The following is a 12683-nucleotide window of genomic DNA, read 5'->3' as shown; positions in this document are numbered from 1 at the left end:
GCTATGCTTTCCGGCACAGACCTGCGAGTGAAGTTGGAACCACTTTCACCGGCATCTTCACGCTGCTCAGATTCTTCACTTGCTTCCTCATGTGACATTCCCCTTTTATCTCAGGTGAGCAAACAAGTTTGTAAACTGCCTAGTTGATGCCTTCTTTAATAGATTGTTATATTTCATATGCGTTTGAGATCGTGGAAAGCTGCGATGAAAGGGAATTAGTTGAAATAGCTTTCCATCTATCTTCCTTTGTATCTGAAGACTCTTTTTATGCAAATTAGCCTCCAGAAGCTCAGCACTAGCTTCTCTGCAGATGAACAATTGCTCCTCTTTCAAATCAGACAAACTCCTGCAGATGTGCATTCAGTTGCAGAGCATCTGTGCCTGAACATTCCTTTCCCAAAAAGAAATTGTGTAAATATGGAGGAAAATATAATGTGGATGATGAGAAAAGAGCACGGGGAGTGGGATGAATTCGTGAGCTTTACTGAAAATCTGCTGCAGGCCATATGGGCCGAAGTGCCTCATTGTGCGGTCTGTAATTCCAGAAGTTCTCCCTCTCTCATGTAAGGCTCACTCGAGATCACCTTCCCACTTGATACTCATCCATGGACTGCTGGTAATTGCTGGTCTGTCTTTTTGAAATGGAACGTGAAGGGCACCTTTGCCGAGCGTTCATCATGGTGGAGTAAATCTTTTCTGTTAGTCACTTCCACCTCTGGACAGCTGGTAACATGGATACTGAGGTAACTGTGTCTTTAAGCCCTTCCTCAATTTTCTGTCTCTCTCTCTCTCTCTCTCTCTCTCTCTCTCTCTCTCTCTCCTCATCCAGAGAGAGCAAAAGATAGTTAGATAACTCCGATCATTTGGGCTGAGGAGGGAGAGGGCGAAACCTCTTACAATGTTGCTCAGAAATGCTCTGGTCTGTGTGGTAGGTGCAACAACTTAGTCATAAAATAGAACCTGGATCAGCAATGAAAATCCAAAGTGTCTATTGACACCACTGTTTCAATGAATGAGCTAGAGACAGTATTTACGGCAGATTTCACAAGTTTATTAATGGAGTGCACAACAGCAATCAGTGTGCAGAGCCTTATTTTTATCTTTACAAACTGCAGCTAGTCAAATCTATGACAAAATTACAGCAAAGTCTTACAATTAAAAAGTGTACAGTAAAATGCAGTGATTGAAGGGCAATCTTTAACACAAAATTGTATATTTTTCTGGGGAAGGAGTGATGGATACAAATTGAGTAACCTAAATGCCAGTGACTTCTTAGAGTGTGGTCTCAATGGGGAATTACCCAAGCACTTCCATTTCTCTAAACAGTATCATGAAATTCTCTCACCTATGAACCTTGCCTTTGGGAATGGCTACAGTCTGCGGTGTCCAACCTCTCATCATCCAGGGAAGGCTATATACTAGGTCAGAATGGGGGCTTTGAGAGTAATGAGGAACGGGCAACTTTTGTCAAATTTTACCAGTCATGTCAAGACTCTCTTTCCTTTTCTCTTCCAATGCAAAGCCTCATCAGAACGTAAACACGGAGCCAACTCTTCCAGTCGTGAAAACTGAGGATCCGCCTACACCACCCAGTGTATTTGGGGATGTTCTCAACCCACCACTGAACATTGTCCAGCTCAGCATGGTGAAAAAGGAAAATGAGACCTCACCGGTGAAACAAGGACCAGCAAGTAAATGGCATTCTTTAACTGAGGAAATGTAACCTTTTTTTAAAATACAATCATGTTTTGAGAGTGAGGCTTGGTCTAAAATTGTGATAGAGAGAATATTTTGAGTACAGGTCCTGGCAATTGCAATCTCCAGGTTGGCAAATGGAACCAATTGTGACTTGTGCTTAACCCACGTGCTACACAGAAAACTTTATCATGCTTCCACTGGGGTTTGTCTGACAAATGATTAATAGTCACATTCGTAGGGGAGGGAAACTTGCTGAAACACTACAGTTAATATTAGATAAATCCATGGAATTGTTCAGGTACAGAATTTGTTATCACTCATCCAGGAATATGGTGAGATCGCACTGGAAGTCCTGTGAACGGTTTGCTGTCCCATTTTATCGAAAGGGGTGCAGAGGCACCGTGAGTACAAAAGGGTTCTGTCAGAATAAGAGTAGAGCTGAGGTTATAACTTTCAGCAAAGTAATCTTCTCACTCAGCATAAGAAGGATGGGGATAGGGTGTGCGTAGACGGTTATTGGTGACCTGAGATCTTCAAAATTATAAAGGGATTCAAGAAAGTAGACAGAGAGGGGACCTTTCCACTTGCTAGAAGCACAGTGAACAAGACTTCAGAAACTGATTCTAAATCTGAAACCACAAAAAAAAATTGATAATTCAGAAGAAACTTTTCTTCACCCAGAGTGTGATTGAGACCAAGGAGTAGTTGAGGAAAAAGGCATGCATGCATTTGAGATGAAGCTTAAATAGATGAGGGAGAAAGCAGAGGATTTGTTGGATAGAGGAATGTGGGAGGCAGCTCCTGTGGAACTAACCCATCAAGGTGGGTCAGTTGAGCTAAATGAGTGGTTGCTAACCTCTTAATTGATCAAATAGATAAAGCATTGCTCTGAAGCTGTGTTCAGCTCCTTCTGTTGGTCCTTGAGAATATATGCCTCAGCCTGTGCTTGAGGCAAACACCTACAAGGGTGCTGTAGGCCTTGGAATAACGTACCAAATGGTGCTGAATTGAGAGCTGCTGTCCGCTGTCTTCCAAACTGTGATTGAGACAGACTGACCCTTCGGCCATGGGAATCTTTCACTCGCTCAATCATTCTGACCTTTGTTTGAGCACAGGGCTTAGGAGTGGAAGACCAGTGTCTAGTGCCCACTGCACCATACAGAATTTACATTCTCCTTTGGAAGTTTGTTTGCTGTTGTCATCATGCTAAAATATAGCTTCAGGTGTTGTAACAGAGAAGGGAATTGGGTTTTAAATTTATCTTCTCGCTGGAGACTATGGTATTATTTTTGCAGTCCAACTTGTGGTGCAGGAGGTCTGCTGATGTCTTCTGTGATTTCACTTTTGTCTCTCCTTTGCACCAGTTCAACCCGCCACAAATGTGAAGGCAAACAGCATCTCGTGCAACAAGCAGAACATCCAGCCTCAACCAGTTGTCGCGACAACGCTGTCCACTGCTCCGGCCACCAGCCCAGCAAAGACCATCATGCTTCAGTCGGTACAGACTAGCTTGCCAGTGTCTCAGCAACAGAGTCTACCGTTAAAGCAAACCGTTCCAGGTACACGTCTGCTACCTTTCCTTTTTTTTTATTATTCGGTGAGCTTCCTCTGACTTCCACATCTTTAGAGTTTACTTGCTCACAGAAGACACATGGCCCATGTAATGTCTGCTCATTTGGCAAAGGAAGCTAGGGATGCAGGATCTACTTTCTTATTCTACTGATTTCTTTAGAGGATTCTGCAAGGAAAGGGGCTGTTTGGACTATCCTTGCTCTGCCAAAGAGCTTCTCATTTAGACGCATGTCCACGTCCTTTTCCAATAGTGTAGCCATTTTCTGTTGTGCAGCGATGTGTTCTGCATTGCCTTTCAAGCAGGGTATTTTAGTTCATAACTTATTGAAAAAGAAAACAAAAGACCCTCCTCTTCCCATTTGTTTGCCAGTTTCTTTAAATCTTGTTGCCGACAGTAATGCCAAAAGAAGCTAATAAAGCATAAAAGATCATGAACTTTATAAGTAAGTGCATAGAGTACAAGAGTAGTAAGTAACATTAAACTCATAAAAATTGGTTCATCCTGAGTTTGGATTATTGCATCATGTTCTGGACATCGCACTTTATGGAGGATTAGATGGCATTGGACTGTATGGGGAAAGGATCCATGAGAATGAGAAACATCAGTTACATTGAGAGATTGGAGAAGCAAGGACTACGGGGAGATTTGGAAGTGGGATGCAAAGTCTTGAGGGATGGGGTCAGAACACATGGGGGGGGACCTCTTGCTGTTGAATTTAGTTAGTTTTAAAAAAAGAAACAATGGCAATGTGAAGAAAATTGCAACTAAACCTGTTTAGTCATCATCCCATACTCCCTGATCTATATTGGCAGCGACCTTAAAATTCTTATCCTTATCCCAGCATGAACCTTTCCTATTGGAACTGATTCTAGCCCTGCAACCATCCAAGATATCAGCCCTCCTCCATTTGTGACTTTTGGGCATGCCTAATTGTAATAGCTGCACGGTTAGTGGCTGCGCTTTCAACTGCACACTTCCAAGCTCTGAATAACCCTCCTTAAACCTCTTCAGCCACTTCTCCCTAAGAAAAGGCTTAAGACCTACTTATTTGACCAAGCCTTGGTTATTTATCCCTGCATCTTATGTGGCTCAGAGTCAATTTTTTTTTGGTAACACCCCTGTGAGGTGCCAAGACGCTCTGCCAATGTCAGTTTTGAAATTTTAAAAAATCACACAAAACCAGCTTATAGTCCAACAGGTTTATTTGGAAGTACAGTACTAGCTTTCGGAGCACTGCTCCTCCTTCAGGTAACTAGTGGGGCAGGATTACAAGACACAATGTATCGCAAATGGTCACCATGTCATGCAATTACTGAACGAACCCAGATGCTGTTAAGTTGTTTTAATGTCAGTTGTTGCTCTAATGCATCATTTGCTTTCCACCACTTGATGGCACAAGTGAACATTTTACTGTGTAAGGTACAAAGTGTATTTGCTCCTCTCCCTGCATGTTCCCTTGAAAGGTTTAAATGCTCAAGTACAAAGCTGCAAAACATGTTTGCATATGGGCTGATTCAGCAATGTTCCAAATCAAATTGGAGTCCAAAAACGTGCACCATATCTCAATTAAATCAAAATTCATACTCTGAGCTTAAGATCAAAGACTCTGCTTTTTAACTGTGGTTCATTTAATTGCAGATGAACTGGGCTGGTAAAGACCCTGTAATTAATTGTTCCTAGAAGCTTTAAAAGATCATTTGAACAGATGCAGTTATACCTTGGTCATGCTTTCCAGTAATGTGCTCTCTGAGCCAGTCCTGTTTCAACCTAAATATAGTGTTGTCAACGCCATGTGTACTGTGAACATTTTAATCTGCTTGACAAAAAACTGCTGGTCTTCCTTTCAGGACAAAAATGCAAAGGGGGTGGGGATGGGGAAGGGGGGTGGAGGGTGTATGATCACATGCTGCTGTATCCTGTGAAGGGAAGTAATTAGAGTCATAGAGATGTACAGCATGGAAACATACCCTTCGGTCCAACCCGTCCATGCTGACCAGATATCCAAACCCAATCTAGTCCCACCTGTCAGCATCTAGCCCATATTCCTCACCCCTTCTTATTCATATACCCATCCAAATGCCTTTTAAATGTTGCAATTGTATCAGCCTCCACCACTTCCTTTGGCAGCTCATTCCATATACGTACCACCCTATGCGTGAAAAAATTGCCCCTTAGGTCTCTCTTACATCTTTCCCCTCGCACCCTAAACCTATGCCATCTAGTTCTGGAATCCCCCCGCTTCAGGGAAAAGACTTTGTCTATTTATCCTATCCATGCCCCTCATAATTTTGTAAACCTCTATAAGGTCACCATTCAGCCTCCACTCTAGGGAAAGCAGCCCCAGCCTGTTCAGCCTCTCCCTATAGCTCAAATCTTCCAACCCTGGCAACATCCTTGTAAATCTTTTCTGAACTCTTTCAAATTTCACAGCATCTTTCCGATAGGAAGGAGACCAGAATTGCACCCAATCTTCCAACAGTGGCCTAACAAATGTCCTGTACAGCCGCAACATGACCTCCCAACTCCTGTACTCAATACTCTTGACCAATAAAGGAAAGTATACCAAACAACGTCTTCACTATCCTATCTACCTGCGACTCCACTTCCAAAGATCTATGAACCTGCACTCCAAGGTCTCTTTGTTCAGCAACACTCCCTAGGACCTTATCATAAAGTGCATAAGTCCTGTTAAGATTTGCTTTCCCAAAATGCAGCATCTTGCATTTATCTGAGAATTACCTTCTCAGAATCTCTCTACGTTTTGTATGAGTATCCAGAGAGGGACAGATTTGCAAACAAATCAGATGCAGTCACCATCAATGAGGCCCTTATTAACACTGTGCTCTGGAACATTGTCTGAAAAGGTGATTAAAGCAGTCAGACAGTGTTAACTATGACAACATTTTGGATTAAAAAGAAACTTGAAGTGGGAATACTTGGAGTGTGATTTCGAATCAGGAAATGGTAGAATCAATATAATTGCTTGTTCAAAGAACCAGTGCAAGTTGGATAGCTGCCTCCTCTCTGTGCCATCCTCTGTAATAATTAAAAACTAATGGTGCGCTTTGTACATCTGGGTCTTTTCGCTTAATGAACTAAAAGTGACACGAAATGGAATGTGTTTTTGGAGGATGTTAAAAGTTGTCTTTTTTGCACAAGTGTCGAGGCAGTCAGTGGTTCTGGCCCAGTCAGACCTGGTGAGAATTCCTGTCCAGGGACTGATCAAAGTCCCAGCAGTGACTGGGGTCGCCAGCAACTGTAAGCCAGCCAGTGGCATCTGCAACAAGATCGCTATCAACAAATCTACCAACAAACCAATCGTGCCCGCACCAACACAGACGGAAACTAACACTTCAGAGATCGACGTGAGTACAGTAGCTGCTGGAGATTCGATATCCTAACTCCTTATGCAAAATAAATCTTTTCGCTTTAAACTTGATTGAATATTATCTGAAAGAGGAAGGAATACATTTCCAGAAATTCTGGTGCTGAATTTGGATAGCATAAATAGTCTGGACTTGATTTTTTCAAGTTCGTGTGTACTCCATTAATATCCTGGATCAATATTTATCCTGCAGCAGCATCGTTTTTAAAACAATGGTGGCATGATGGCTGATTGGTTCACACTGCTGCATCACAGCACCATGTACCTCCGTTCAATTCTGTCCTTGGGCAACTGTCTGTGTGGAATTTGCATGTTCTCCCGTGTCTGCGTAAGTTTCCTCGGATTTCCTCCCACAGTTCAAATATATGTAGGTTAGGTGAATTGGCCATGCTAAATTGCCCCAGGGATGTGCAGGTTAGGTGGATTAGCCAGGAAAAATGTGGAGTTTACGAGGACAGGGTGATGAAGCTGCTGGGTCTCAGTAGGATGCTCTTTAGAGAGTTGGTGCAAACTCTATGTGCCAAATGACCTCTTTCTGCACAGTAGGGATGCTACGATTCAATGATTTGGTCACCTAATTCAGTATGTTTGTGGGATCTTGCTGTTTATAATTTGTTTTCTGCATTTCCCAAACTAAATCTTCAAAAGGGTTGGTCATTGTCCGTGAAGCACTTGAGGATGCCATCATGTAGTGGTGGGCACTATATAAATGTCAGTTGGTTGTCCATGAATTTCATGATAGTAGTAGTCACTGCAAAGATGTGCTGCTGAAGATCACCAAGTCACCTTAAAGCCCCTACCATCCTGTAATTTCTATCACTTAGAAAGGCAAGGGCAGCAGATGTATGGAAGTGCCATGTTCCCATTCAAACCTCATACTACCCTAACTTGGAACTATATGGCGGTTCCTTCCTGGGTCAATATCTTGGAAGTCTGTCTCTGAATAGCACTGTGGATGCATCTACATGAGATGAACTAGCTTCACCACTTTCAGGGTTATCAGGATGGGCAGCAAATGCTGGCCTTGCCAGTGATGCCCACTGTCCACAAGCAGATTTTGGTTTGAAGTGTTAAGCCAAAGGTCAGGTGATCAAATGGTTTTAGCTTGAGTTTTAAATGGAGAGAGAGCAGGCTGAAAGGTCTGAGGTGGGATTCCAGAGTTCTCAGTCTTGATCTAGCGAGGTTGAGATGAATAGTATGGAGATGTTGAGAGAGTAAGGGAGGGAGAAAGACAAAGAAAGACGTGCTAATTGGCTAGCTCAAGTTGGGTGGGAAAACGTTCACGTGGAACGTTAATACCGGTAAAAACTTCAATGTAATTCTGTTTATAACTCCGCCTTGCTTAGATCAAACTGCTAAAGCGGCAGCAGCGAATGATCAAGAATCGGGAGTCGGCCTGCCAGTCCCGTAAAAAGAAGAAAGAATACCTCCAGGGTCTGGAGAGCAAATTGCGCGAGGCACTCAGTGAGAATGAGAAGCTGAAAAGGGAGAACTCGCTGCTGAAAAAGAAACTGGACAGCATCATGTCCGAGGTGAGGAGCTTGACAGTTATGTTTGCGTGTGTGTGTACACAATATGTATCACTGTGTGTACATTTCTGCACCTGTCCATCCAAAGACGGTATATGGGGGGTCTCTCATGGTAATAATTAAGGAGTAACCAGCTCTCTCCAAGCTTCTGAATCAGTGCTTCTGTCAAGCAACATTGGTTTATAAACCTGAGAACTGCTCAATCATCCTTTTTACTTGTTTTATAGTATTACTGCGTACCACATAGCTGAGATCTGAAAAACCTGCTTCCCTTCTGGGATGTGACAGGTCTTGCAATATAGATAGGTTTTTTTTGTTATTTGACCATTTTTGTTTTTGCCTTGTAGATGCAGCATGGCTGTTGTTATATCAGGATGTTGGACCTAATTGAGCAGGTCACTCTGAATCAGCCAAGCTTCAGAATTGGTTGGACTGCACCCGTGCTTTTCTTTAAAAAGGTTAGGTTTGTCTAGTTGGGAAAGCATTTTGAATGCAAGAAAATGGTGGAAGGCAGACTATTGACTCCATGGTTAAGTTCTAGAGTTTGCAACTCCCCATTGTAGAACAGTGCAGCACAGAAAATTTTCAGTCTTTGAGAAAGCTGGTACAGACTCAGCAATCCAGTTAGTCCCACTGTCCTGCACCATACTCCTGTTGTAATTTCTTCAAGTATTTCAGTGACTGTTAAGGGACTTGGCAGGGTTAATGCTGAGAAGATGTTTCCCCTCACAAGAGTGTCAAGGACCAGAGGGTATAGTCTCAGGATAAAGGGGTGCCAGTTTCTCCGCTCAGAGGGTGGAGAGTCTTTGGAGCTGTTTGCTGCAGCCTTTGTGGGGGAAAGCTTTTGTGTTTATTAAAGGTTGAGATGCAAAGGTTCTTGACCAATAGGGGAATCAAAGGTTATAGGAGAACGGCAGGAATGTGGACATGGGGAATATCGGATCAACCATGTTCCTATTGAATAGCTGAGCAGGTTCGTGGGGCTGAATGGCCTTTTCCTGTTTGTATCACTTACAATCCTATTTATCCAACTGTGTTTTGGAAATTGTGAATGAATCGTTATGCACTTCCTATGCATTCCAAATCCTAACACCTTGTCCAAAACATACAGTCCCTTCTGTGACTACCAGTTATTTTGTATTCATTTTAAAGCTGTACTATTTGATTGACCCTTGAGCCATTTCGTCACTTTCATTTTGTCTGAACCCTTCATGAATTTGAGCACATCTGTCAAATCTCCCATTTACCTTCTCTGCTCTTAAAGCAAAAGCCACAGGTTCTTTGTGAAATATATACGATCCTGAGGGGACTGGATGGAGTAAGTACTGACAGGATATTTCCTCCTGTGCTAGAAACCAGAACCATGGGGCACAGTTTCAGTGCAAGAAGTTTTGCTTTTTGATGAAGATGAGAAGAGTGGAATTTGTGGAATTCTCTTTTGTAGAAAACAATCAAGACTAGGTCACTAAATTTATTCAAGGTTGGGCGAGATAGATTATTGATTGGCACTGGGAGTCTCGGATTGTGAGTCAAGACCATGATATTAGCTAATAAGGGAAAGCAGCAGATTTATGCCGTTCACCCACTGAGTCTGCTGTGCCATTCAGCCATGGCTAAGATGTTTGTCGACCCCATTCTCCCTGTAATTCTTGATCTCCTGACTAACCAAGAACTGATCTATCACTCTCTGAAATTCACTCAATGACTTATTGCTGCGGAGGGCTGTGAAGGCTGAGTTCCATTGATTAGCACCCTCTGGCTGAAGAAATTCCTCCTCATATTAGTTCTAAAGAGTTGTGCCTTCACTCTGAGACTGTCCTTGGGTTCTAGACCCTCCTAGTGAAAACATCTTCTTCACGTCCACTTTATCCAGTTATTATGAAATGATGGAGCTAATTAGTAGATTCAAAGGGCTCACTCCTCCTAAACTTTGTATTCAATTTATTCACGATACTGTAATCCCTCAGTACTGTAACCAGTCCATTAGATCTCTTTATATCCTGAGTTTTTGTATATGATCAGTGTACAAAACTACTATTGTACATCTGGGCCAGAATTGCTCCAAAATAATGGCACCTCATGGTTTAGACAGCAGCCTAGCTTGTTGGAAAAGTGATTTGGTTAAAAACTAGTCTTCAGACTATATAATGTACAGCTACTCTGCTCCTGTAAAGAGAGTCTGTGAAGTTTGCTTTCTGCCTGGTCATAGGGGCAAGATTTACGAGGGACCGAAGGGGCACCATGTTCAGCAGAGGGTGGTGCGTGAATGTAATGAGCTGCCAGAGGAGGTGGTGGAGGCAGATACAATTACAACATTGAAAGGGTATCTGGATGAGTACATGAATAGGAAGGGTTTAGAGGGATATGGGCTAAATGCTGTCAAATGGGACTAGATTTGGTTAGGATATCTGGTTGGCATGGACGGTTTGGACTGAAAGGTCTGTTTCCAAGTTGTACAGCTCTATAACTCTGTTTACCAGTGCAGGAACAGCAGCAGTCATCCTAATTCCTGATGAAGGGCTTTTGCAGGAAAACATCGATTTTCCTGCTCCTCGGATGCTGCCTGACCTGTGTTTTTCCAGCACCACTCTCAACTCTAATCTCCTTACTTTTGCTTAGCAGTCATCTCAAATGCAGATGTACTTCTTCTGTCAGCCAGGAGGGGGTGATGTTGTTCCAGATTTGTCTGCAGTAATTGTGCACTTATTATAGCTCCTTCCCAGGATCTCTGTGTGGAACTCTGAACCACCCTGGTCTTTCCTCCCCTTTAAACATGCAAGCTGTGTGTTGCTTATTACTTTGCAATTTATATACTCTTTGCTTCACCAAAATATCCTATTAGGTCACTTGATTTACTTAAACATACATGCATCAGATTTCTGAACTAGGACCAAGAGTAGGTCACTGGGCCTCCAGTCTGCTCTGCCATGTAATAAGAGTTTGATGTAATAGTTCCACCTTCCCGCCCAAACTCTAGTCATTCATTACAGCTTTTCAAGAATGTACCTATGTCCAGCTTATAGATATTAAACACACTGCTGCTTCCACCATCTTTCAAAAAGAAAGAGTTCCAAACATTCACTGACCTTAGTGAGAATTTCTTTCCCTCAATCTCTGCCTTAAATGTGCAAAACAAATCTCACCTCATCCCCCGTTTGAGTGTCCAACCACACTGGTTTCATGGGAATTCCAAAGTTGCCCTTTAAGATGGGACAGAATCCGAGACAGTAAAAGTATGTGTTGGAGTGTAAATGCATTCCACTACAACTTGGGCATGGTTCCATAATGGGACCTGAAACTGGATTAATCATCGTGGATGGGACTGATCCAGTCACATCAGAGAAAAACCTAATTGTGGCAGCCAGAGTATTTGAATTCAGTGTAATAAATCTGAAGTAAGAATGCAATCCTGATTATGAAATGACTGGATTGTCAGTGAGTGCTCTGCTCAGTAATCACCAAACTGTGATGGCTGCATTTGGAGTGTGCAGTGTTGGTGAGAAAGACTTCCCTCCAGTCTCAGAAGCGGGGTGCTACTTGTTAGTGACAATAGTAGAGAGGAGACGTCTTACAAGGAAAGGTTGAGGGCCTTGAGGCTGTTCTCGTTAGAAGGTTGAGAAGTGACTTAATAGAGACATATAAGATAATCAGAGGGTTAGATAGGGTGGACAGGGAGAGCCTTTTTCCAAGTATGGGGACGGCAAACACTAGGGGACACAACCTTAAAGTGAGGGAGATAGGTTTAAGACAGATGTCAGAGGTAGTTTCTTTACTCGGACAGTAGTAAGGGTATGGAATGCTTTGCCTGAAACAGTAGTAGATTCGCCAAGTTTAAGTGCATTTAAGTCGTCATTGGACAGGCAAATGGATGTACATGGAATAGTGTAGGTGGGATGGGCTTCAGATTAGTATGAACAGGGCGGTGCAACATCGAAGGCCGAAGGGCCTGTACTGCTCTGTAATGTTCTATGAGACCAAAAAGTAAGCATCCCAGATAGGAGTGGTGACTGGCATCTCCAATAAAATGAGCATAACCTGGCAGGGATCCCACAACAAACCAGACTAAACAGTCGGGGCTGTTTGCTCCTAAAAAGAAGCAAATGTTGAGTGATGCCCTGAGAGAAGTCTTCAAGGCCACTCAATTTTATAAAAGATACAGGATAGGGAGCGAGAGTCATCTTAACTGCTCCACAACCCCTCTACTTTTATCAGTTGAAGAATGTATTCTAGCTGAAGCATTTTTCTTTGAATATTTTGTTATTTGTGGGATGAGTGACACGGGCTGCCAGCATTTGTTGCCCATATCACAGTGTCCTTGAACCTTCTTGAAGTGCTGCCATCTGCCTGATGCTGAAGCACTGTGCTGTTCAGTTGGACACCTAGTGCAGTGAATCAGAAGTTAATCTATAATCAGAAATAACCAATGAATAGCATGCAACTGTCTCTTAGCCAAATAGCCTCCTGCTCCTTTTTTCTATGTTTTGGCTTACTTTTCTTT

General features: G+C 42.7%; 1 protein-coding gene across 1 annotated transcript in view; it reads left to right on the top strand.

The window, feature by feature from the left end:
- Positions 1–12683, top strand: part of LOC140455302 (cyclic AMP-dependent transcription factor ATF-6 beta-like) — a 103188-nt gene that overhangs the window by 38287 nt on the left and 52218 nt on the right. The window contains exons 4-8 of the mRNA XM_072550067.1: positions 20–114; positions 1523–1691; positions 3063–3257; positions 6431–6636; positions 8003–8188. Coding sequence (XP_072406168.1) covers positions 20–114; positions 1523–1691; positions 3063–3257; positions 6431–6636; positions 8003–8188 — 851 coding nt within the window. The remainder of the gene's footprint in view (positions 1–19; positions 115–1522; positions 1692–3062; positions 3258–6430; positions 6637–8002; positions 8189–12683) is intronic.

The sequence above is a fragment of the Chiloscyllium punctatum genome, chromosome 30 (assembly GCF_047496795.1).
Source record: "Chiloscyllium punctatum isolate Juve2018m chromosome 30, sChiPun1.3, whole genome shotgun sequence".
In the NCBI taxonomy this organism is placed as follows: Eukaryota; Metazoa; Chordata; class Chondrichthyes; order Orectolobiformes; family Hemiscylliidae; genus Chiloscyllium; species Chiloscyllium punctatum.
Note: the sequence above shows the minus strand (reverse complement) of the source record. Positions and strands in the feature narration are given on the sequence as shown.